At 40.2% G+C, this 27,545-nt stretch overlaps 1 protein-coding gene and 1 long non-coding RNA gene across 25 annotated transcripts in view; one reads left to right on the forward strand and one right to left on the reverse strand.

Moving 5' to 3' along the window:
- The window catches only part of TGFBR3 (transforming growth factor beta receptor 3), a 182,572-nt gene extending 156,969 nt beyond the window's left edge, over positions 1-25,603 (forward strand). For 14 of the 24 annotated variants that reach the window (XM_038412920.2, XM_038412921.2, XM_043520065.1 and 11 more), the window contains 5 exons: positions 1,060-1,359; positions 2,783-2,903; positions 10,892-10,933; positions 13,312-13,419; positions 21,852-25,603. In XM_038412920.2, the coding sequence (XP_038268848.1) occupies positions 1,060-1,359; positions 2,783-2,903; positions 10,892-10,933; positions 13,312-13,419; positions 21,852-21,970 (690 nt within the window). In that variant the 3' untranslated portion in view covers positions 21,971-25,603. Of the gene's footprint in view, positions 1-1,059; positions 1,360-2,782; positions 2,904-10,891; positions 10,934-13,311; positions 13,420-20,563; positions 20,604-21,851 lie in introns of all 24 variants that reach the window. The other 10 variants (XM_043520078.1, XM_043520066.1, XM_043520073.1 and 7 more) reach the window with 3 other exon arrangements.
- Positions 25,440-27,433, reverse strand: LOC119859969. The gene is made up of 2 exons (XR_005294399.2): positions 27,290-27,433; positions 25,440-26,342 (listed from the first exon to the last, which is right to left on the reverse strand). It is a non-coding gene; the product is annotated as an uncharacterized LOC119859969 (long non-coding RNA).
- Between the last annotated feature and the right edge of the window lie 112 nt (positions 27,434-27,545).

Below are 27,545 nucleotides of genomic sequence, written 5' to 3' on the forward strand. Positions count from 1 at the left end.
CATTTGTTCTTGTGTCCACATTGGTGCTGAGCTGAAATAATTCCTCTCCCTCTCCTGTATTTATCCCTCTGATATATTTATAGAGAGCAATCATATCTCCCCTCAACCTTCTTTTAGTTAGGCTAAACAAGCCAAGTTCCTTAAGTCTTCTTTCATAAGACAAGTTTTCCATTCCTCGGATCATCCTAGTAGCCCTTCTCTGTACCTGCTCCAGTTTGAATTCATCCTTTTTAAACATGGGAGACCAGAACTGCACACAGTATTCTAGGTGAGGTCTCACCAGTGCCTTGTATAATGGTACTAAAGCCTCCTTATCCCTACTGGAAATGCCTCTCCTGATGCATCCCAAAACCGCATTAGCTTTTTTCACAGCCATATCACATTGGCAGCTCATAGTCATCCTATGATCAACCAATACTCCAAGGTCCTTCTCCTCTTCCGTTACTTCTAATTGATGCGTCCCCAACTTATAACTAAAATTCTTGTTATTAATCCCTAAATGCATAACCTTTAAGATTTATGCAGATACAACAGAGGGGAACTTGTAATCAGTTCCCATAGCCTTCTACTATGATTTGTAAACTTATTGGGAGAGTGATGTTAGTGCCCTCCCCTTTCCCAAAAACTCAGTTCAGATATAAAAAGAAAAGGAGTACTTGTGGCACCTTAGAGACTAACATTTATTTGAGCATAAGCTTTCGTGAGCTATAGCTCACTTCATCGGATGCATTCATATATAGTTCATATATGCAATTCAGATATAGCATTCATTCTATTGAGTGGACCTGTTCTTAACTGGATATTTCAGGTGAGGTGGCTGAAGTATAGGGAGGGTTGACCCTCCAAAAAAAAAAAAAAAATCACATGCCAAGATAATGACTAAGTTGGATTTGAACCCACAAAACTTGTCATCCATCCTTTAAGTATATACTAGACTGTACATCCTCACAATTTAGGCTTGAAATATTTTATTGGAACTGTCATCTGAAAACCACACAATCATCCAAAATGTGAATGCTGCTAACAAAAAGTTTTTAATAAATTGTTTTTCAAATGCAGGTTTCTGTGACGAAAGCTGACAGAGCCCTGGGCTTTGCGATCCAAACATGTTTTGTTTCACCATATTCAAACCCTGATATGATATCTGATTACACCATCATAGAAAACATTTGTCCTAAAGATGAATCTGTTAAATTCTACAATGTCCAGAAGGTGAACTTTCCTATACCACAAGCACAGATGGACAAAAAGAGGTTTAGCTTTGTGTTTAAACCTATATTCAACATCTCATTGCTCTTTCTTCATTGTGAGCTGACTTTGTGTACAAATAAAGAAAAAGACACTCAAGGACTGCCGAAGGTCAGTAGTTTAACTTCCTTAAGCTTTGAGATTTAGATTAAAAAATGAGACTGTTTACAAGATAAACAAGTTCAGATCTTAGTAGTTCCTGGGATTGATTTTTCTATTTGAAGATTCTATAGACTTAGATTAGTGTAATTAACATTTTATCAGTGGACCTGATAATTTTTATAGGTTCTTTTTATTCAGAGCTATGCTGAATCTTGATCACATGGTCTACATTTTCCACTTTAAAATGTCAGTAAGTGGTTACATGTGGTAAACAAAGATTGCTTTTCATTAAGGGAGTGGTCCAGATTTATCTGTTCTATTCAGATCACATAGCAATAGGATAAACAAAATTAACATTAATTTTCCAGAGCCTGCTGAGATATTGTAATTGTTTTTGAACATCCATATGTGACCTGTAAGGTTGGCCCATCTCAGGAGGACTTCGATGGGAAATAAGTAAATGTTAACATTTGTTTTCCAGATTTCAGTGTGGTTACTTTTTTGTAGTTATAGTAAATTCTCTGTATTGAATGATCACTCCAATATATTTAAGTAGAATTAACATTTCCTGTTTGATTATTGTGAGAGACTGCTGCCTAACTATTACTTTAAAAATAGTATGTAACAACAAATACATCTTTTTGTCAAAAAATGAACTGTTAGGTAAACTTCTAAAATTTTAGTTATTTTTAATAGTTCTTTAACATAAGAAAAGACTTGTACGTTATTGTACTATATATGCACTAGTGAGCTACAGAACTGGCCCCTGGATTTTCAAAAGTGGGCTCTTATTTTTGTGCTTGTAAATCTGTGTCCAAATTTTTGTATAGAAGCCTGGATTTGCATATAAACACAGCATTTGTATATGAAAAATCAATTACTCAATAAGTACAAAAGTTAGCTGTGACAAGTGAAGGCAGTTTTGGAAACTGGGGTGAGAACTCTTTGAAGATATTGACCCTCTGTGTAATTAATGTCAGCTTTTGATATCCTAATATGCAACTATTACAGCAACAATTCAATAGTAAAACTTCCATAGAGTTTACAGTAATTTAGCACTAAAGCAAGTTTACATCTTAAGATGCAGCTGAGAATAGGGTGACCAGATAGCAAGTGTGAAAAATTGGGCTGGGGGAGGGAATGGGGCAAGAATAGGGAGAGGAGCAGGAATAGGGAGAGTAATAGGTCCTATATAAGGCAAAGCCCCTAATATTGGGACATCTGGACATTCTAGCTGAGAATAAGTTTTCTTTGCCAGTATATTACATAGATTGTTTTTTGGGGAGGTTGATAACGTTCAGATCTCCTGTTTCTCTTTAGTAAACAATACTGAGCAAACACTGATAATGAGGCAGCTGTGCAGCTGCTCTGGCTGATATTGTAAGTGTTTTATTTTGAGTGAATCCCTGACCTCACATGTTTCCATCCACAGTGCATTCCTCCTGACGAAGCCTGCACCTCGCTCAATGTTGATATGATCTTGGCCATGATGCATAATAAGAAAACTTTCACCAAGCCCCTTGCTGTAATAACCCATGAAGAAAAGCCCAAAGGTACCAACATACATTTTGAACTTAACATAACTATGTTGCATTATACAACATATAACCATTTGTATTCTAAAAAAAATAGCTTTAGGCATATACAATTTTATATTTTAAAAAGGTGCTCTTGTTATAAAATGTGTTCATTTAGAGACATTTGTGTGGTACAGTCCACCATCTTATCTGAATGCCCGCAATTACTTGCTTTTTTTATACAAATGTAATTTGGCTGGTGTTGAGAAAGGAATACTCTTCCTGTGCTTTACAAGAATATGGGTTTCATAAGTATTAATGTAGAAGAATTGCTTCTAGCAATTCATTCTTGTTTGAAAATTTAAAAGCAATGCTTTACTGTCTTCTGTATAATTTCTTCTTTGTGGCTGAAAATATTTAAGCATGGTAATTACATTGAAATGCCAATGTATTGGAAATATTAAAGCTTGAGGGGTTTGTAAAGTAAAGAGGTAGCTAGAGGGAAACCAGTTCCACTAGAAGATTAGATCAGTAAGATGAAGAGATGAAACTGTAGCGCTTCATTCGTTTTCTTCTGTTGGGGTTTGTTTAACTCTTTTAGCATCTTTACAAAAACTCCAAGAACGGAGTCATGGAAACGTGTCGATTCTTGGGTGATGTGTTGCTTCGAATACACATGACTCTCTTTGTCAAATAGTCCATTTCTGCCTTCGTCCCAGTAGAAGCAGTTAGAGCAGACAGCATTATGGCTCCACCTGCCAAGAAGTCTGGAGGCAAAGGGGCTGACAAGGTCTGTATAGAAATGACAACTCATCCACATTTCTTTGGTTTTCTTTTATCTCCTTCTTGTAAACATGAAGCATTTGACTTAGTTCTCTTGCTCTAAGAAAAGAAAAGAAAAGTCTAAACACTAAAGAGAGGAGGTTCAGGAAGAAAGGGAGAAGAACTTGGGTAGCAGATAGAAAACTATTTCTGTACTAGATGCTCTGAGCGAGGGTGACTGAAAAGCTCTAATCCAAAAACAGTCCTGAGTTACAAAACCCTCACTTAAATCCATCCTTCAGATTTCTGAACTGATTCACTTGTAATCAACTGTCTTTTGTCCCTGGAGCTCCTTCAGCCTCCAACAGCTTGCCTGATACTCTCTCCCCACTGCAGTTTGCTCCTGGGAGATGAGGACACTGCTCCCTCCTCACATCCCTGCCAGCACCCACAACTTTGTAGCTATAGGCTAACTTTTCTGCTGCTTTGGAGCTATGAGCAGCTCAGGCATTGCATCTTTGATACTCCCATCCATCTCCCCCCGTTGTTGGGTTACAGCTTATGCCTTCGCCACTCGCGCTTCACAGGAACTCTTCTCTGGTGTTTCCACTTTGATTCCATGGTGTAGCTTTTCCTCCATGGCTCATTCAAGCACCTGGGCCTAGCCTACTTCCTAGCAACCATGATCACTTCCTTAATATGAGGATCCACCTGCCCAAACTGGCTTCTTTCAGGCTCACTTAAAGCTAATAATCAGATCCATCCTGCACTCTGTGCCCTACCCATAATCCTGCCTTTACTGACATCTCAGATTTCTCAATCTCTGGTGCAGGAAATGCTCCTGCACTCCAGGGCAATAGCCAGGAAGATGACCCAGGTCCAGCACTCACCTAGTTCCAGAACCCTGACACCATTCTAGACCCCCTTTCCTGACATCCTGCTCAACTGCTTGTGATTGTGAACCTTTGTACTGTGGCAATCTTTGGTGTGGAGAGCCCCAAAGCTCTGCCCAAGAATAAGAGTTTAAAATGGGACCCTTTTCAGAGGTTCAAGTTGCCTTTTCTCTCAACCCTTCTAGCCTCAACATCATCCCTGCTCTACAGAGGCTCCCTGTCCTCTGACAAGCCTCATCGAGTATTTCCCATGTCCTTAATGGGCACTAACACCCTCTTCCCCACCTCAACATTCACTCTGCCCCCACCCCCATACTCTGAAATGTGATAAATAAGGCTAAACTTCATCTTCCATAGAATTTATGAGGCTTCCCCTTTGGTGCTCAGGGTTGTCACCTATTTGGCTTTTTTGTTTTCCATGCTCTTCAGATAGACTTGGAGAAAATCTATTTTCTGGTAGTGTCCCTCCAAGTACTTGGATACTTCAATAGATTATGCCCACACCACAACTTTCTTTTGTTACATTGCCTTTGACAGTGGCCCAAAATACATTCAGCTTGAAGGCTGGAACAGAGTTGCATGCCAAATGTAAGGGTTTATCTACACATGAAAATTAATCCAGAATAAGGTAAAGTGTGAATTTAAAGTGGATTAACGATGATTTAAAGCAGATTAACTCCATATGTTGACACTTATGTTCCAGAATAGGAATGTTCAAATTATCTTACTCTGGAATAAGAGCATCCACACACACAGCTAATCATGAATAACACTCCATGTAGACAAGCCCTAAAATACCTTGACTTTACATGTGAAAAAAAATCTCACTTTTAAGGAAGAATGCCCAGAAGCTCACTAACACAAACTTTCCAAGATATGTAGGAAACCTTTTTACCCAGCATGCTAGACACTTCTCACCCTTTTAAGCTGGTTTCCTAGAAGCAGCTTCCCTTTCTCAGTGCATAGTTCCTCCTCTGCTTTCTCTTTCAAACAGAATGGGATATTCTGAGTGTGGCTAGTCATGACAACAAACAGGAAACTTGTTTCCATTTTTCTCACCTTCCTTCCCCTGTGAATAGCCATGTCCCCACCATCCTCTTTCACACTCTCCAGCAGGAGAGCATCTTAAATTTGTGGGGCTGCATTCTACAGTGACAGCTGGGGAAAAGACACGGATTGCAACTGCAAGAGAATTCTCCTTCTACCCCATTCATTGAAGACTTTTCTGGCATGATGTGTGCGCCTTTTATTTACTTCTCTCCCTTCCTCCTTGCTACCCATGCTGACGGCAGGCTTTCAGAGTGTGCACCTCCCTCTCAGCTTGGGGTGTGTGGTTGCTTGTGAAGCAGAAGCTTAATAGTACCCTCTGGGAGCTCTAGGCAATCCCCTAGTTCTCCAAGCCTATGAGTGTGTGATTCAGGACCAGCAAATGGTAACTATGTACAACCAAGTAATGATAGCCTGTGTAAACATCAGGGCAGTATCAGTAGCTTCTGTTGCAGGGACTTCTGAAGGACACAATCCTCTCTCCACTCATTTCAAGCAGTATATCTTGTAGGGAAAGATCAGCTCTACTGCAGACTGACTCAGCAATCACCAGCTAATTCCCAGAAAACCAAGTATTCCTGAGTTTCTGCTAGCACCTCATGTGTCCCTGTTAGACCCCATAGACCAGTTCAGTTTGAGTCAGTGACTTGTTCCCTGTTGCTGCTCATGGGTTTACATCCCCAGAGCTCTATACTCAGATGCCTTCACTTGGCAATGGTTGAGGAAATTGGGGAGCCTGCCTTTTTCCTCCAGCTCTCCCTGATTAAAGAGTTATGAAGTTATGAAGAAAGCCAGGAGAGACAGGGCATGAGTAATTTTTCCTTCTGCTGACTTCCAGGTCGTCTCATTAACTCTCAGCACCACAGTCAATGAATCTGGTGATGGACCAACTCCTGATGGAGATAAGTCTCCTCTCTTTCTTAGGCATCCATTGCCTTAGCCCAACCAGAATATATCCATACTGCCCAACTGCAGAGAGTCTGAACTTTTAGATAAAGAACTTTCTGGAGGTCATAGCTTTCTTCTGGTGGATGGATGAAGGAGCTAAGCTTCTTGATAACCTCCCTTCATAACTTGAGCTTTTTCAGGACAAAGGCAGCTTTGTCTTTAGCATTTGTCTTAAAAGTGAAAATTAGACTTCATATTGATTAACCCATTGTTTTACCTACACTGTGTCATAATTTGGTTTTCCTCTGAAAAAAACCTAAGGTTTATGCCCTGGATAGGAAACAGACTGTGTAGTATTATCAGAATTGTATTGATGGTTTTAGAAAAATGAAATAGTTAATTGATTGGACTCTAAGAGGAAGGTGGCCATCAAGATTGCTAAAATCATATGCATTCTTTTGGCATGCGACTAGGCCACTGACCCACTCCAGACCCTAAGTGGGATTCTGTACAGAACTATTCTCTGTGTAGAAATGCAGCTGTAAATGTTGCCTCCAGATCCCACACGTTTGTGTTGGATCCCGTGAAGCCCCATGGTGTGTGCATTTGACATTTTAATATCATCTTTCAGTGTTTGTACATTTATGAGAACATTTGTTTGTTTATAGTGTAGCAAATACAAGTTAATACAGAGGGCTCAGTTCTGCCCTCTAGCATAAGCTACAACTCCAGAGCAAGTCAATGGGAGCTGTACCCACATATCTAAAGGCAAACTGGATCCAGCAGGTCAGATCCTCAGCTGGTATAAACTGTCATTGTTCCATTGAAGTCAATGGAATTCTGATAACTCACACCAGCTGAGGCTCTGCCCCTGTGTATGTTTATGTTATGGGAAAACCAGAACTGTTATGACAGCTTCATCTTCTGTGAATGTATTTCTTACTGGGGCCCTTCTGACAACAGCAGGGATGCACATTTGAACATTAATAAGACATTTGCATTGTCCATTCTCTTTTAGCTCTAACATGGTAGTTTAGAGGGTTTCATAAAAAGAAAAGGAGTACTTGTGGCACCTTAGAGACTAACACATTTATTAGAGCATAAGCTTTTGTGAGCTACAGCTCACTTCACTTGCAGATCAAAATCTTCTATTTGCATGCAACGTCTGTTTTAAATTTTGGAATGCTTTCCAGAGAGAGTCAAAGGATGGGGGATCAGAAATCCTTTAACCTCAGTTCTGCAGTGCGTGCTTTTTAATGTTTAAACAGCATATGGTACCTTGGAGCATTGCTGGGGGACATAAGCAACAACTGTTTTTGTTTAACTCTGCAAGGCAGCCCATGTTTTTACATGATTCTTCTTAACGCAAATTAAATTCACTAAGACTTAAAGGCAAGTATTTGACTGGTAAATGTAGTACAATTAAAACTCTGCTTTTGGGCCTGATTCTGTACCCTTTCCTCATGCAAAACGCCCACACATCTCAGTGATTATCTATTCCTGATAGAACACAAACTGTGTAACTGATGTTTATCCTTCAGCAAACAGGTTTACACCCAGAGCTCTATTCTCCTTTTGGGTGTGCAGGGCTGTGTGTGCAACTCCTAAGGATAACTTCAGCTGGAGTTGTCTGTATAAAGAGTATAAGGTGTTAGTGTGTAAAAGTAAAACCAGATTGACTAGGAGACAGTTGCTTGATAAGATCACCCACAATGCAACAATAGAGTTTGGCTTAGTGTTTGGAACTCACCCCAGCATATTGCAGATTTCGAGCATAATGCACAACTATTAGCACCTTAACATCTCTGTTATGCAGTTGTTCCACAACGAATCAAATGGTCCTTTTCTATAACTGCTGTGGTTGACTGGCACAATCTGTAAGATTGAGAACAAATTATATTGCACTACTAAAATATGAGTATTTGCATCTTAAAGATGTCAGTTGTCATTTGCTTTGATGTGGAACAGGCCACCTTTCATGGGTATTGTTACAAACCATGTTATTGGAACTATTCTATTATCTGCTCTATAAGCCAAATGAAGAGCTTGTACGTTTGACATTTGGGGAGCCAGCACAAATTGTTCAATGCAAAGGTGTCTGTTTTCTTCTCCATACATCATGCACATGGCTGCCATTGACTGTAATGGAAACCCTGGCTCTATATCTAGAGGAAAACACCCCCCCCCCTCCAGTTTGCATTTTGCTTTATAGGTTTTTACAAACTTGGTTCTTCACCTTATTGTATCAGATTCCCATGAAACCTCCTAAAAAAGGCCAAACAAATTTAAAAAAAAATAAATAAATTATTCATATCCTGACATCTAAGTCGCATCTGTTCTTTGGCACAATTTAAATGAAAGGTGCAGAGAGAAAATTTTAAAGTCTATGAAATTGATATTCTTCTATTGAAAAGTTATGTCCATTTCGCTGTTGGTTCAATTTATGCAAGATGTGGAAAAATAAGATTTTTTTTTTTCAGGAAAGGGAGCAAGATCAAGTGAGCAACTGACCAGCACTTTTCCTAAACCAAGATATAGAAAACCATGTGCATTAATTAAAGCCTGCTTCTGTTGTTTTAAAATTAGACACTTTTCCTGGGCCTCATGTACTCTCACCCCTCTTGTGTTGCACAAAGCTGCAGCAAGCCACACACATTAATGCCAAGGAACTGGATAACTAATTCAGTGAATTGGCAAAGTTGTTGTTTGGCAACCTGCCTATTCTATGGAGAGGCCAATGACAGAGTTAGCATGGAAAATTAATTCCTGTCACCACTGGAGACATTCTGATTAGTCGAAGTTTGGGATATGCTAGCTGGATATATGGACAAACACATATAGTGCTTCTACTCATGTTGTACTATTTCACTCTAGTGTTTCACTCCAGTGCCTTTCATAAACATTCATTTATACTTCTGCTTTGATTTCCATATGATTATTTGTTAGTATATTCACAAACAAAAAACCTTACATTTTGAGAAAGCTAAGGTTGAGATGATATTAAAAACAACATCATATTCCAAAATGCATGAATAAATCAGGAAACAAATTCTTAAGGTCACCCAAAAACCTTACCTTTGTCCCAATTTCCCCATCCTTGTTTTAACCTGCGTGTCTAGTCCACTTGACATGGATATATTTAAAAAAAAAAAATGATGATGTGAGCCACTTGGTAAACTACACTGCTTTAATTTGTTCTCAGAGTAAATAAAAATGCTTTGGATATTGCAGGTATGTGTTTGAGAGGAACATGTAATGAATCTGAGATAGAATTTTGGCCATGTGGTACCCTGTGTGGTTCAAGTTAGTTAATGCATTTGCTACTGAAGAGGTTTGGAACACTAATCCTGACATATAAATACGTACTGGATAAACAATAAAAAGAAAACCAATAACTTTCAGTATATTTTGGAATTTATAGAACTGCTCTTGCCTCCAGATAAAAGCAGTTTTTTTTCCAATTGTTAAAAGATATAAAAATGTGTATCATTACAGTTCCTTACCAAATCTTCTCAGAGTGGAAGCATCTGGTACACTCAAACATGTCAGAATTTAAATTATATCCTTCGGGCAGCTTGGTGATCCAGAAATTGCAACATGGGTTACCAAACAAGATGCTTGAATTAGAATCCAAATCTGGGTTTCTGGTTCCTCAAGTTGGCATGGGTATCCTGAGAAGAAGGGGACTCTTGACATCTAATAGTTCCTCCATGAAGATACCAGGCATGTATATGAAGAAGGGATGTCAAATAAGAGAGAGAGTAGGGGTAATGATGCATTTCTAAAGACAGTTTTGTATTTCTTTCCATTCCATGCTGATGCTATTTGATTATTATTTCAAAATAGTAGCTTTAACATCATAGCTATGATCTTTGTCTTCCAGTAAAAATAAGATAGAATACCAAGTAATTTATACACATCACAGAGCACAGTGGAAATATACAAATCAAAACGTGTGCACGTAAGTTGGTCAGAACAGAGTCCATCATATCTAGAAGCAACATTTCCCAGGAGTGGGAAATGGGGGCTGGGTATTGAAATGATTTCATGTGCTAGTCTCTCATGGCTGGAGACAGGAAACAACTTCAGCAATCTGAGCTCACGGAGAGCCCGGCATCGGAATAAGAGGGAGTTATTGCAGGTGAGAATTGATGACTACTGGGTGGGAGGTTTGCATTGCATCTGCCAGCACTCCGTAACATGTTGCTCGCATTGTGCTATGGATATATTCCTCTGAAGACTATACAAGATACAAATGGATTTTTTACATACTGATCCAGGTTAATAAATTCTGACAGGATTTCCTGAAATGTTACCAATACATTATGCAGCATTTAAAGACTTTCCTCCCAGTGAGATGCTGAAGATTGCTTGTATAGCGTGTAGTATTTCTATGGCACATCATGCAATTAATGTGTTGGTTTTTTTAAACAGGTCCACCTACTCACAAGCCAAAAGGCAATGGGATGCAGCAACGTAAGTTATTCATATTTGTCTACTTTGTTGATCTAACACAGGGGTTCTCAAACTTCATTGTACTGTACCTCCTCTGACAACAAAAATTACTATACGACCCCAGGAAGGGGTGCTGAAGCCTAAGCCCACCCAAGCCCCGCCACCTTGGGTGGAGGACAAAGCCAAGGCTGAATCTCAAGAGCTTCAGCTCCAGGCAGGGGGTCTATAACCTGAAGCCCTCGGGCTTTGGTCCTGGACAGTGGAGCTTGGGCTTCAGCTTCAGCCTCAGCCTCAGCTGCAGGCCCCAGCAAGGCTAACGCCAACCCCGGCAACCCCATTAAAACAGGGTTGTGACCCACTTTGGAGTCCAGATCCACAGTTTGAGAACCAGTGATCTAACAACTTCCAGACGAAAGGTTAAGTCAAAGATAGTTTATCGTAAAGCTTTTTAAACTTAGAACAGAATTAAGTCTTTGGTTTTAGTACCCCTGGGGATAGCATCCTTGATCCTCAAACAATAGTTAGGCACATGACTCCCAGGATCTAGGCCATTCCCACGAACTTCGAGAGAGGAATTCATGAGGGGAGAGCAGTAATTTGTAAGTGATTGCAGTAGTCCAACATCAAGACCACCACAGATGTGATAAAACGTGGCTCTGACTTTCACTCTGAGTTCAACATCAGCATCAGCTGAGTTAGGGAAGCCAAAAATCTCAACCATGCTAAAGGGCCCAATCAGCTCTGAGGAGAGTGGGTAGCACTAGAAATACATCGTGATAGGAGGGAAGGAAAAATGATAGCTGAAGGGTGAGAATTTAGAAAGTGGGGAGGGAAAGAAGTGAGGAAAAAGAGCTTGTCTCTTTGGGTCTTGGAGACAGATTGACACAAGGTGGTACAGGGAACGATAACATTTACCTCCCTCCACCAGCTGGGCTACCTGTGTCCTGCGATGAGTGGGACCTAGTTGTCTGTGAACTGCATCTTAAGGCAAGAAGACGATGCAGTTGTAAAAGAGGTATCTCTGGTTATACAATTATAGTTTGGATTTAAAATGATCAGACATGACCAAGTGACTCGGAAATGGCTCCAAGTCAAAAACAGGAGAAAACTCTAGTCAGCCACTACCTGGGCTGTTCTTTCTGTCCCAAATCTAGCTGCACATACTCAGAAAGGACTCCCTTAGCGGACGCAGGGGTCTTAAAGATACAGTACCCATGCAAGTGCGCCTATCAATAACAGAGGGAAAGCAAGTAGCGATGCTGCTGCCTGCCTTTCCAAGGAATTTCTGCTGGATGCAGGAAATGAGGTAGAAAGCAGGTGAATTGGAGGAGATCTGCTAAACATTCCCTGGCCAGCCTCCTTCGTGTCCCCTGCACCCACCAATGCAGACCCTGGGATGAATTGGAGTCTATGTTCAGTTCTTTTTCCATTTACTCAATTACTAAAGTTATTCACTAGCTTAAAACATTTCATATGTTTATGGGAGACACTAGAAAAACTACATCTGAAATTAGTCATGTAGGAAAAACTACAAAAAATAATTGATTCAGTATGAGAACCACATTAAGGTGTTTTTGATCAGAGAGAAGAAATATGCAAGACAATGGCTGGAAGTTGCTGTAATTGTGTCAGTAACATTTGGAGCCATACATTCAGGAACCAGATGCAGTACTGTACAAACTATACTGCATAAAGATTCCATCCCCTAGAAACTGAGAGTTTTTTTGTTCTATTTTTGTGATCTGGAATTAATTTTTTGTTAAGAACATTGCCAAATATGAAAAACAATTGCTCCTATTTATGTTTTTGCTGACTTGTGAGCTGGCACCACTTCACTTAATAGTACTTCCGTTCTCCACCTAGATATAGGGCTGAAGTTGCAGAGGATATAGAGTAAAGTTGGCTTGAATGGTAGGATGTGGATAAAAAGTAATCTTTTAGTAAGACTGCACAGCTTTTTAAATATATATATATATATATATATATATATATATATATATATATACACACACACACACACACACACACACACACACTTAAGTGAAATCTGGTATTTAACTGAAAACAAAGAAGAATTAATGAGAATCTGAGAACACTTTGAATTCATTCCGGTTTTGCTAGATTTGGGATGTATTGAACTGGGTTTTTGCTTTGTGACTCAGAACAGTTTGTTAAACTAAAGACATGCTTCATGCTCACCTCTGCCAACATATGCATTGCTTCTCTTGCTTAGATACAAATCACAGTAATCTGCTAAGTATCATGGGGCTCTTTTCTTGCGTTTAAAATGCTGGTTAATTAAATATGAAAATGTTAAAGCTCTGTATGAAAATGGGAGGAGGAATTTTTAGACTTACTATTCAGCATTCAAAATGAAAAAAAATGGTTTTTATTTGTAGCAGTTTTCTATGGTCTGGACACTCTGACCGTTGTGGGCATCGCCTTTGCAGCATTTGTGATTGGAGCACTGCTGACAGGAGCACTGTGGTTTATCTATTCTCACACAGGTTAGTACAGATGTTTTCACCAGCTTCCATTTGGCATAGTACATTGCAATGGAGGCAGTGAGATCTAATGCTTATGAGTCGGGAGACTAGGTCTTCTTTGCTCCATGTTCTCCCTAAGGTGCTTTCCAGCAACTCCCCACAGCAGACTGAAGGTGTTAACCAGGTAGCTGTATCTGCCTCTCTCGGTAATGGGGGATATTATGTCTTTTGATATTTGGTTTAGAAATTTGGAGACTTTTGACTAACTGAAAACTTACCCTGGGATCTGAAAGTCCAAATGAGATTTTATAGCTCATGTGCCATCACCAATAAAGATTCTGTAACTGGAATTTAGTTAATTCTATTGATGTGTGAGCCAGAAGAGAATCCGTTAAATCTTTTTAGCTAGTAAAGTAAATAGATGTGACTGACTACACACCAGGAGCAGATCAAATGACTAAAAAGACGCCATATTTACATAGGCCCTTTTCTGACTCCAGCTGCAATTTAAAATGTTTCATAGGCTTTGTTTATCCAAAACCTTACATTGGTTTAATTAAAATTCTCAGTTTTAAAAAAGTTAAGCTAAATTTATAGTCACCGATAGCTGATTTAAGTGTGAGCCAAGCAAGAGTTTCCATGGATTTAAGTAAATTGATATGAAAACCAATTTTAGTTGAACCAGTGCAAATGGCGTGAAAACCAATCTTTGAGGAACTCCTATCCAGTAGTTTCTTCTATGGCAAACTAGATAAATCTGTACTTAATCCCGAGCTAAGTGAGAGGTAGGCAAACTACAGCCCACAGGCCATGTGCAGCCCGCAGGACCGCCCGGCCCGGCCCTTGAGCTCCCAGCCAGGGAGGCTAGCCCCCAGCCCCGCAGCCTCAGCTCACTGCACCGCCAGCGCTCTGGCCCACCGCTCCTGCTGGGCAGCTTGGCGATGTGGCTGGCCCCGGCCGGGCGGTGGGACTCTGAGCAGCATGGTAAGGGAGCAGGGGGCGGTTGGATGGGGTGGAGAGCGATTAGGAGATGGAGAGCAGGGGGGGGTTGGATAAGTGTGGGAGTCCTTGGGGGGCCTTTCAGGGGGTAGGGGTGTAGATGGGGGTTGGGGCAGTTAGGAGACAGGGAGCAGGGGGGGGTTGGATGGGGCACTGATTCTGAGCAGGGCAGTCAGAGGGGTGGGAGGGGGCAGGGGCCAGGCTGTTTGGGGAGGCACAGCCTTCCCTACCCAGCCCTTGATACAGTTTTGCAACCCCGATATGGCCCTCAGGCCAAAAAGTTTGCCCACCCCTGGGCTAGGTTGTCTGTTGTGTCTCCTGAGACATGCCGCACAGGAGGAGGAGAAGGGGAGGCACAGGTGGCTTTACATCATCTTTTGCTCCACTTGAATTCTGAGCTACCCCAGTAACTAGAACTGCTCTGCTATGGTTAGACCAGCACCATGGACTATTCTAACATGCAGCAGCCTTTCCTGGGCTCCATATGGGCTGATCTCCATCCCAGAATCCCCAAAGTAGTCTCTGCTCTGGGCCACTTCCACTCCTGGCCACCAGGGCCACCCAGAGGATTCAGGGGGCCAGGGTTTTCGGCAGCGGGGATCCTTCCACTCCGGGTCTTTGGGGCACTTCGCCAAAGACCCAGAGCGGAAGGAGGACTGAAGGACAAAGTGCCACCGAAAACTCTCGTGGGGGCCTCTGCGGGGCCTGGGGAAAATTGCCCCACTTGCCCCCCCCAGGGCAGCCCTGCTGGCAACCTAGGGTTTTGGGGGGGAACACTGGGTTGGGGGGAGAAGGGTGAACTGTCAACCCTATGCTGTTCTTGGGTCAAGGGACTTCTCTCCTAGCTTGTTGCAACTGCTCCATGCCACTGGAGCAGGCTATAGGGGCCAGAATCTGGCCTTGTATAATCAAAGCTTCTGTTAACACTATAAGCTCAGAATTTAAGTTAAATGGCAGAAATCTACTGTTTCCAATTGATTATACAACAGCTTTTGATAAGAAAATTAGTATTTCTGAATACATTAGCTGTGTATGAAGCTGATTTGGAAGCCAAAAGCAAATTTGGGTACCTCAAAGAGTGTGATAAATATAAATGTTCCATTGCTGGAACAGGGGGGAAGAACGGGAGATGAAGTTCAAGTGGGTAAAACACATATGGTAAGGAAAACCTCAAATTAGATCACTTTAACAAACACAAGTTTAAAGAATTTTTGAATTAATGTTTTGTTAAACCTTTATCAATAGATATTGAATCTCTGTTCAGGTACAGAGATATCTAGAGGGACATGTGTTGTATGTCAAAAGTTGTGTGTTAAACTTTACAGTATTAATAAATAGCAGCATTATACAAGAGACGAGAGAGTAATTAAAATTGACAAAATCCCGTTGTCAAAAACAATGGAAAGTTGACATAATAAATCCTTCAACAAAATGGAACTTGGACCAACCCTATTAAAATAATTAGTGACTAACTACGTCAGTCATAGTTACCATGTAAAATAGCAAGTGGAGCAGCTGTTCTGACTTTCCTTATTGCCTGAGACACACAAATAAGGGGAAAGAATAAAAGGGAAGAAAGGAAACAGGCTCTCTAATTCCTTGGATTAGAGAATCTTAGAAATTAGATATAGGGGCAGATTTTTAAAGACGCCTCAAAATGGACTGCTGTTCCTGTGCGCATATTTCCCCCCCACACACACACACACTTGCATCTACAAATTGGGATTTGTAGTAGAGATTTGCTACCAGGGACTTCTGCTGGTCACCATAACCCATTCTCAGTGGAGAATTGCGGTGTACAAGATAATTCAGCCCTGGCTGAAAGGCTTTGGGGTCTGCTGAAGACATTTTTTGATGATAAAGCATACATAAATATGTAGCTAACCTGCATATCTTAGATAGGATCCTGTGTATACTACAGCCATATAATTCACCCCTTGTAATTGGGATTCCAGAACATAATCCAACTTTCATTTTACATAACATTATCTTTCAAAAGTGATGCCACAGTTTCATCCTAGGTTTGCAGGCAGCGTGAAACAATCTTAGGCCTGGTCTACACTAGAAACTTTTACTGGCATAGTAGCGATGCTTGGTGGGGGTGAAGGGTGTTTAAATTACTGTTGATACTGGCAAAAGCCAGACTGTAGATGTGATTATACCAACAATAGTAGTATTTTTGCCAATTTACCTTATTTTGTTTGGGGAATTGGTATAAATTACATCAGCAAAAGAATTACTTTCGAATTACTAGTTAGCTGTGTCTACATTAGGAAGGTTTGCTAGTATATACCAGCAAAGCCTTTCTAATATAGACCAGGCCCTAAATGAATGAACTCCCCCATTCATCTTAATGGGTTGTTAATGCTGAAACCAGAAGATAACTGAAAATGTAGAGATAGCATAAAATAAATGCAATTAAATATCAAAACAAAACTCAGCAGCTAAGTTATTGATTGTATTACTCACTTTGATTATTTCATTCAAATACATTTTAAATAAATTATCAGAAACTGCTGCAAAGTTTCCACCAGAATGTTAACAAAAATCTAGGAGCTTTACTGCAAAATTTGGGTCCAGTTTGCCATTGAGCACATGGGACTTTGAGCTCAGAGAGTACTTGAGGGAGAGGCATCGAAGTGAGTAGAGGAATTGAGAGGTGCTCTATCCTCCTCCTCAGCCAAAAGCTCCCTATTTTAGACTATTTTTTCTAAATGGTTAAAGAACTTGAAAGGTAGCTACCAACTTTTCCACAATAATAGACTGTCTGGAGAGGATCCTAGAACACAGGAAGGCAGAGGAGCTTATCTAGTATTGAATACTCTTTACCTGAGCCTCTTTAGAAGTAAAAGTCTTACTGCAGCCCTGTTTGTGTGCAGTAACCCTTCAGGAGTTAATTGTGAAATTATCTATGACTGTAGAACTCTGCTTTAAGTGAATAAACTATCATGCTTAAGGATAAATACAAGGGACATGGAACAGCTTTATAAGTTAAGACTTTGCTAAACATAAACCCAACAATTTAAAACCCTGTATTATGTATGGCACACGTCAGTCACATAATCCTCTTAGAAAGTGTGATTTTTCTCTTATTCGGACAATGCTTCAAATTACCAGGATAAAATTTTCCAGAGCTCTGGAAGCTAAAGGCCTCCCCTTCTCTTGTTTTTAAAATGGGATCTGATTTAAAATAAACTGACATAGCAACCAATTATATTTGGCAAATGGAGATAGAAAAGCAAACATTCAGACTTCCTGGACAGGGAGTACTACTGGCAGTTTTCCTAAGTGTGAATAATAAAGTACATGTTGTCACATTCAGATGGGTAAAGGCTTGTTTACTGTCAATAGATAGGACATGGCCATTTTGAGGAGTGATCAAGCACTAACAGACACATGAAGCTGTTTACATAAATAAGGCAGTAGGTAGGTGGTGGTGTATTAAATACATTTTTCTCTTCACTTAAATTATTTGAGTTTTTTATCGAGAGGATTTGACAATTTATCAAGGTGGTGAATAATAACTATAAGACCAAGCAAAAGTCAGTCTAAATATATTGGTAGATTCTGTTCATAGTCTCACTAAGATTTTGATACTTCAGTTGAAGGGCAGTGCAAATTCTGCTGGTAGCTCTGTTACACAAACAGATTGTTATATGTCAGAACTGCCAATAATTTTCTAGACATGGAGCAGTGAAGAGGAAATTAAATGACAGCAGAGTCTTTGCCACTGAGGCAAAGTGCCCAACCCCCAAACTTTTAAAGGAAGATTCCTCCTAGGAAGTTTTCCAGAAGAGCAAAGGAACGGGGTGTGTGGTGCTGTTTGGCTTCTAAAGAGATTGTGACAGCTGTGCTTGTCATTTTGCCTAAAAAAGAAGAGGTATTCAGCATATAAACTAAGTTATGGTTAAGTTTATACAGATTGTATTGATATGCTGTGGCTGATGCAAAACTATGTGTAATCATGCGGTTTGTAAAATGGGTGACAGCAAAGCTGTAATAAGACCTAACAGCAGGGAATATGGGCCAGTTCTACATTTTGCAGAACTGCTTTCTTGGCAGAGATGTTGAGGGGCCCTATTAAGGGAATGGAAGTAACTGCAGTTCCTGTGTTCTAATGGTAACAGCTTTTTCTATTTTTATTTTCATTTTTTTATGAAAGGGAGTTTGCTTATCACTTATAGATATGTCCTTTAACATGACAGGAAGGGAGGCTTATACACAAAACAACTAGTGGATAGAGGAACATTTTATAATGGAGAAAATGCCCCAACAAGGTTTATGAAAAGCTTATAGTAAGATAACAACAAGAAACTGCTTGCTATAGTTTACTTTGTTTATATACAAAGCTGTTTCTAATAAAAAGATAGGAATGACACATTTTATTTAAGAAATGCTGTGCTAGATTCAATTACATAGAAGTCTATAATTTGTGGAATCACTTTGGATTTGTACAGATCAGAAACAGCCTCACAAAATTAAATGTCTTATTGAGTGAATCCATGGGCAAAATTCTGACCTCTCTTAAAGCAATGCAGCGCCATTGACTTAGAATCATAGATTTTAAGGTCAGAAGGGACCATTATGATCATCTAATCTGACCTCCTGGACTTAATTGAGGAAGTGTGTTTGGGGGAGTTTTCTTCCTATTTGTGAAAATAGTGGGGTGCAAGGCAAAAGCTGTGCACTCTTTTGATAGTAGGAATACAGCAGTGATTGTAGGGGAGATGGTAGCAACCCCTATATTTAGGTTGTCTAGCACTTTTCATTCTGAAGGATTCTTGTGACCTCTTCTCTTGACAAGCTCTCATACCTCCATTGTTTGCATCAGGACTTGATATTTAGTAGGTGGGAATCCCCTTGAGCTGCAGAAGTGCCTCTTCATTCGCCCATGATATTCCATTCAGATATGGGCTAGCTTTGATGCCCTGCCTGACCTCTACCGGCTCAGAGTTTTTTGTTTTTCCCGGGTTTGACAAATAGTGACATTTAAGGTGGTTGTTTGTATGCATTTTGTTAAGTGCATATATTTTATGTAAAAAATACAAATAAAGTTTAAATAAAAAAGTTGGGTGAGCTACAAAGTGTTCAAAATCACCACTTCCCTTCTGTCACTTGTGTTCCTCTGGAAACTTTTGGCAATCTGCCAAAATCTCTGAACCATTCCAAGGCTGGGCTCGTTTTGCACACATTGCAGTGGGAACAGGGAGCTGCCAGAGCAGCTTTTAGGGGGCAAGGAGGAGAGTGAGCCAGCCTGCTCCAACCCTGTGAATCCTAGGAGCCAGCACTTGGCCCCCTGTGGTCCATTTACCACTGGGGGTAGGAGCTCTCTCAACTCCTGGGCAGGAAAGGGAGAGACAGACAGGTCAGCAACCCCTCAGCTGCCCCTATGGATCCAGCACATGGTACCAGCTGTCAGTCACCCATCTGGGGGCAACTCATGGGACAATAGCTAACCCAGCTATGGCTGGCCTGGGCTTCCCCGAGCACTCTCTAGACCAGCAATCCCGTCTCCCCTCTTACTGCTAGGCCTAAGGTGACCAAACATCCCATTTTGGCCAGGACAGTCTGTCCCTTTTTTAATCCCTGTCCTGGCCATCCTGACTTTTTTGGCAAAAGTTGGATCAGTTGGCAAGAGCGAATGGGACAAATGCCAATTTGTCAAAAAAGTGGTGCTGTGTGGAGGAACGATGTGGATGTGGGGGGGCATGGTTCAAGCAACCAGTGACAGCCTTGAGTGGGGGCCTGGGGCCAGCCCGGTGGGGGGGGGAGGGGCAGCTGGAGGGAGGGTCTCAGGCCAGCCCCGCATGGTGTCCAGTTTTTCCTTTTGGGAAATATGGTCACCCTTCTGCTAGCCAACATTGTTAATCTTGAAGCTTAGTAGCATAAATCTATGCTGTAATGCTGAAGACTCAGGATTCTAACAGTGCTGATGATTGGGAGGAGGGCTACAGATCCACATAATAGAACTTGTAACCTTTTTCTTTAAAAACCATTAGGAAACCACACGACTACATTAAAAGAACATTAAGGTTACAAAGTAAAGCACTTCAAAGTTAGGCAATGCCAGATTTATGGTTGCCTATGCAACCTTAATCCCCCGCTCCCCCATATGCATTATGATACGATCTTTAATTACTCGATCATACTATTTTTCCCCCCACAGGACCTCTGCCTCATTCAGTGCACAAAATGGACAAGAAAAGGGAAGTATTAATATTGCACAGGCATCCATAAAATCAGGCATTTTCTAACTTTTTAGTGCTTGACTTTGTAATCCAAATAACATTCTTTTAACAATAGTGCGTGTGTGTACTTACACTGAGCATGAAATTGCAAGAATATTGTACTTTATACTGTGCTGTAACTACTGCTCATACTGTAGTAACTATGTGGAAGCTTGCTGTAACCCTGCTACATTACATTTAGAGTGGGAAATGTAAATCAACTCAGCATTACAGGATAGGCCATTTTCCTACTCTGGGAGAAAAAAAAAAAAAAAGAAAAAAAAAAAAGGTTGTCTGTCTCCTATGTGCCATCCTCCTGACTGAGGAGGGGGAAGAGAGTGCTTTCAGATCCAACTCGGTTTTAGTAAATGCACTGCTCCATGAGTTGGCATTAAGACAAAACATTCTATACTTTTCTAGCTGTTGTCCATCAAACAGAAAAGACCACAAAAAAGTAGGGTCTGATCCTGATCTGAGTTGCATGATACTCCTCGGGGCATTCTGTGCCAGAAAAATTAAAAATTCTGTGCACAATATTTTAAAATTCTGCAAATTTTATTTGTGAAAACAGCATCACATATTCATGCCACCTTCAGTTATTTTGGTAATTTATCTGAAAATACCAGTCAACAAGTATGTGTGTAACAATACAGACACAAAAATTCCCCCAGAGTAGAGAGTTAAAGAAACCCCTATGACAAACCAGTTCCTGTTTCTCTGCCTCCTTCCCCCACCCCCCCAAGCCCAGCTGGGAGGACAGATACCCACAACCCCTACACTGAAATCTCCTCCCCCAGAGCCCAGCCACGGGGCCTCCCTGGCCCAGATACCTGCACTCTTCCCCACCCCCCGAGCCCAGATGTGGGGGCCCCCTGGGCCAGATACCTCCCCCCTTTCCCCCCCCGCATGCACAGAATTCCCCCAAGAGTATGGTGACTGAATCTAGTTGATGGGCAGCTGACTGCAGGATACACACAGCATCCATAGCTGAGCTCGCTGTCAGCTGCTTTTATACAATTAAGAAAGCAGCTAGAAAAGATTTTTTCCATGTGATTACTACCCAGAGGTGTCAAAATCAAGTAACATTTTTAACAAATGTTTCCATTTGAAGTATATATCCAGTGCACAGTTTTTATGGAAATAAAAATGACAAGAACATTGGGAGTTGGTAGAAATATTTTTGCTGTAGCATGTAACATTTTCAGTTTCCTTCTTTTTTTTCCCCAGGGGAAACAGCAGGAAGACAGCAGGTCCCCACATACCCACCAGCCTCTGAAAACAGCAGTGCTGCACACAGTATCGGCAGCACACAAAGCACCCCCTGTTCTAGCAGCAGTACAGCCTAACCCAGGGGGAAATAAGTCCAGGGAGCATCATAGGAGGGCAGAGGTTCAAAGAGACAGTATGTTGACATTGGCTGTCTAAAGTTGGAAGGATTCATTTGGTTTCTTTTGAGAAAGGAGGGATTTCACTGTAGAAAAAAAAAAAATCACCTGATCTTCTGGATAAATACAGTCTTTGGACCTTTCTACAGCATGTTATGCTACAGTACTGCAACCTGTTAAAAGGGAGTATGCGCTGTCGGTGTGAAATACATGCCAGTTTGAAAAATGCTGCTTTGTCTATACAAAATAATTTTTGGTCCCTAAACCTTTTCACTGACAAGGTGTCTGTAAAAGGATTTCAACAAGATAAGTAGAATAAAGGAGATATTCAGTCAAAGGATTCCTACATTCAGAAGAAGAAAGTCTCAAGCTCAGACCTACTTGGTTAAAAACCATTTTATTACTTCAGCTATATTTAACCACTTCAAAATAGCACCTTGTTTTCTTGAGCTTGACTGCTATAGCATCTTACCTGCTTTTTTCGTGTACAGTTTCAGGTGTTTAAAATGTGTTTGCCTTTGGTAATTATAATGTCCACTAAAGCAACATTCCCTTTCTTGTTCACTGGGCCAAAACTATCTTCAGTTAGGGGTTTTTTTTTTTTTACCCACTATACCCTTATACACACACACAAAGATTAAAGAAAAGATAATATGCACTAATGTTAATATGTGTATACTTAATGAAATATCTTTATGCAAATTTATATACCACAGTATACACAATTTTACTTAATCTAGCATGTCTATTTTTGTAGACTAGGAAAAAGATCTTAATATCCCACTCTACCCATGAGAATGTTGTTAGATATTTATAATTGACTTTAGTTTATATGCATATTTTGAGACCAATATACAAAAAAGTATATTGAAAGATACTTGGCTCAGTCCTACATTCTTTGTGCGCCCCAAATTCCAGTTGACATCACTGTGGTTTTGAGTGTGCAAGGGATATACAACTGAGCCTATCTGTATAAAACACTGCATATAAAAATGAAACTTCTTTTAAGATAACAGTCCACAGTGGTTTGTGTCAAACTACTAGTTAGTCACATGAACTTTGCAATTGGATATTCCCAAACTAATGTTAGAATGTGAGATGGGCAATAAGGCACTAATTTTAATAGTATTATTTTAGTGCTTTTGCCATACCCTGACCTTACAATAAATAGCAAAAGGAGGGAAAAATTAGATGTGAATTACTTTGAATATTATGTTGTCACTTTGCAACTGTAATATGCTCCGATTTCTGTTTCTGGTTTGTTTTGTTTTTTAAGTGAATACTATTCTCTTGTCACAGGATATAAATGACTCCCATTAATTTCAGTAGAAGCTGCTTGTATTCTGCAGCAGGAGAATAGGATTCTTTATATTAGGGTGATATTCTCCTAAGTCTGAACTCAATATTTCTGTTGCTAACTCTACACTCGTGCCATGTATACAACTCATATTGTCAACGGATATTCAGCCTGTATAATGAGATCAAAATGTGCAATAGAGATACATACTCAGGATCAGATAGCAGAATTTTGCCCTTCATTTTTTAAACACATTTGGCTCTGATCCTGCAAATGCTTATGCACATGGGTAAACTTACAGACTGACCCTGATGTTGCAAGGGCTTATATATGTACTTAACTTTATGCCCTGTGATCAGTCTCAGTGTCAATGGGGACTGCTCACTGAGTAAAGTTAAGCACATGTGAAAGTCTTTGCAAGATCAGACCAATGAATAATTACATTGAGTTCAACAGGATGACTCACATAAGTGTTTGCAGGATTGCGTCCTTTGTGTGGGGAGAACAAATATGCTACCTGTGTCTTTGAAAATAATGCGCTTTGCCTAACCTTCAGCAGAATGTATTGTGTAAGCATATTCTATGTATAAAAATCTTTAAAGATGTCTTCAAAGAAGACTAAAGCCTTTAAGTCAATCATAGCTATATTTTACTACATTACATTTGTGTATAAAGATATATTTAAGTGGTTTTAGATAAATTTAAATTACTCTATATATGTTTAATTTCAGTTACTGTGAATTTTACATTTTTTGTAAGTTCTTATTACCATTTTAACCCTTCCCTTCTCAGATTAAAAAAAAGAGTCGAGTCTCATAGGGAGTCTTAGAAAATTCTGTTGTGATGGACAGTTTAAAACCTTGTGTAAGATAGTTAGTTGTATATTTTTGAGAAACATGCTGCATTATCAATGATTTTATCAACAATTTACTCTAATTTTAAAATAATTTAGAGATTTATATTTCCAAACTGACAAACCAAAATATACAATGCATAAAAAAAAATTGAATTTTTAGCCTTCTATCCAGGACACAATTTAAATTCAGACTCATCTTGATATACTAGGCCATTCAGAGTTAATATTTCAAACTGAGTTCATGGAAAGTTACCAATATGTTAATTGGACAGTGGATGTCATCAAATGCAGGTGTCATTTCTTATAGGATTGAACAGTCACTTCTGTAGGCAAGAGAAGTAAAACAAGGGCATTTCCAGTTAATATCTTTATTAGAAGAATGTACCGTACCTTGCAGCAGTCATTGACTACTGCAATTCAGAATACTGCAACAAATATAAACTTTTATAAAACAGCCATTTATATTTACTGCAAGTTTCTTTAAAGTTATATTGTGTTGTACATCATTTGAATGTTTCACTGCAAAGCCACAGTTTCTTGAGTCTATCAAGAGGCCTGATCCTGCCATCACTACTCAAATGAGATTTGCCTTGTTCAGAGGAGCAGCACAAGCCTATGTGCATTTACATCCTATTTAGTTCCTCAAAATGGGGCTCACAAGAGACTTAATTGGTGCTGGCCTTCACTCCCAAGGTGAATTTCACAGGTAATCTCATTGAGTCCAGTGGGATATCTGGTGGAAGGATGGCAGAATTGGGCTTTTTAAAAAAAAAAAAAAAAAGATTCTGAAGAAAAAAGCCATTAATGAAATACTTAAACTCCAAGGCAGACTGCTTGTGTTCATATATTTTCAATCACTACCTTTAACCTTTACAAATATTTGGGTTTGGGCAGCTGTTACATTATTTTAAGTCGTCAAAACATTCTGAACTGGGCTTTTCCATTGCATTTACCAGATGGAAGGGGGTTTTGCATAATGTGTCTCGAGATGATTGTAAATTCTTTGTTCCTCTTTCTAATTGTTTTCTGTAATGTATACACCAGTCTTTTCTGTAATGTGTATCTACCTCATGCTTCACAAGAAGACTTGTACTGCTGGTTATGCTGACAGCACTTTCTGTAAGGTAACTGTTGTGTTCTGTTTTTGTCAGACGGGGTGTTCATGAAATTAATTGGTATTAGCTATCATGTTTTCAACTGGTTCCAAACACAGTACTTTGATTTTTTTTAAATCAGTTCTTAATTAGCAAAATCTTATTACAGATGTATTTTTTAAAAAAAAAAATCAATGGGAGAAATGAATCCATTAATCCCTCTGGCCAGTCTGAACACCCCATTTAGTAGTGTGTTCAGAAGACTTGGGGAAATGCTTAGTTGTACAGTTTTGATAACCACAGTGTCATGTCATCTTAGTCTGTGCATAATAAAGTTATATATCAATAAATAAGTGTTGCTTCATTTTCTGAAGTAGTACAGGCATTATTGAACACTGACAAAATGTATAGGCCATATTGTGCCTTAAGAGCTCTTACTCACCTCCCATGAGCTTCAGTCAGAGCTGCATGTCCAAGAGCATTCTGTGTTCTGGTCTGATTCTTATTTACTTTCTCCTTCCTCACCTTCCATCCCCTTCCACATTTCATCCCTTGCCTTTTGCAGACTTCTCATTACCATGGCTTACAGCCAAAGTCAGTAAACAGACACAGAAATATTGAATTCCTCCACCACTGTTCATCCCAATCCTGATCCTACAAGTCCTTACATAGTACAAAGCAGGAAATACAAGGGTGTTTTACTGCAGCACAAATGCCAGGCACAAGTAAGATTAAGGAGCCACCAGTAGTCCTCCACACTGATTAGTAGAAGTCTTTAATCTTGTTACACCCACTCTTAATTGCAAGCGTCCACGATACAAGAGGAGAACATCTGGGAAGACATGGTCTAAGCATGATTTTCATCAGGTTAATGAGCTATTGTATATATTTTTCCTCATAGGTCCTATTCCAACTACTAGGCACTAGTAGCTTGGCAGCTATGCATCAGCTCTTATGCAGGCCAGAGTTTCTGGTGATCTCCGACTGTCCTGCTCCTTTCTTTGTACCTTGTGCTTATGTGCACAACTCTCCACGTTGGCACTGTACAAGATCATGTTTGAGTAGCTTCAAAGTTGCTCAAATGTCCTGCAAGTTAATTTGCAAACTTAAGTTTCTATTAAAGGGATAAAAAAAATCACTGAACATTTTGCAACTGCCAAGACTCCCATAAACTGCAAAATTCCTCACTAATAAGATGCAGTCATAAGTTTGCAGATTGCATGCAGGAGTTGTAATTCACAGAGGTGCAATAGAGAGAGAGCTTCATAGTGACCATATTTCAGTTTCTGCAATTTTTCCTTTGGCACAGACCTGTCCCAGTCTAATTTTCAGTGTTTACAACAAAAAAAAATTGGATCTGCGCTTCACCACTGTCTTAAAAAGGTTTATATTTTGATTGATACATGGAACAAAGATGATCTGTGTCTTATTTAAAGTTTTCATTAAAAAAAATCACAGCCATCAAGTTATAATGTGTTGATTACATGGCTATTTTTAAAATGTCTTAAATAAAATCCTTCAATATTACGAAGTGACAATCCACATTTATAAAGTGTTGGTTTCTGCCAGGCACTTGTGAATTATATAAGCATTTTGGAGAGGGAAGAAATATTAGTATGGGCCTATTTCAAGAAAAACATAGTCCAGACCTTTTCTACTCTAAACAGAATTAAATGTGTAGTAGCATTTCCTCCAAGAAAATATACAAGAAAAAGGATCTGTGAGGGGTCTGGCACCGCAGCTCCCCTTTGTGGCAGGAGTGGATGAGGTGTTGGGGCCTTGCCACTCTTATGTTCCCACGCCCATGCTTTAAGGGCATCGCACCCTGCATGTCAGGGCAGGGTGGCATATCCCAATGGTCTGAGTGGTAGGAGGACCCGGGCCCGCCCTTTCCACCAGTCCTGATCCAGGGCTCTCCTATTGGCGGGGTTTCCCCTTGCACTTAGCTCAGTGGGGATCCGCCCGCAACACGCCGAGCGTCAGTGCAGCTTTAATGCTGCTTGTCTCTAAAGTTCCCCTGAATCACTTCCTACCTTCACTGTCGTGTTCTCCACTCTGGGGCAGGGGGACCTCCATCTGGGATGCCAGGTGCATCCCTGCTTGGCTGGCCCCTGGAGCGTTGGCTGTCCCTCCTCAGGAGCTGGCGGTGTGCCTCCTTCTCTTCCAATGGACAGCCCAGACTGAGCATCTTTGTGGGCTTTTATACCTATTCTTCAGGTGGAGCATGCCCAGCATGGCTTCTGGGGCGGGGCTTCCTCTGTCAGGAAGGAAGGTTTAATCCTTGCGGTA

Source organism: Dermochelys coriacea, chromosome 8 (assembly GCF_009764565.3).
Source record: "Dermochelys coriacea isolate rDerCor1 chromosome 8, rDerCor1.pri.v4, whole genome shotgun sequence".
In the NCBI taxonomy this organism is placed as follows: Eukaryota; Metazoa; Chordata; order Testudines; family Dermochelyidae; genus Dermochelys; species Dermochelys coriacea.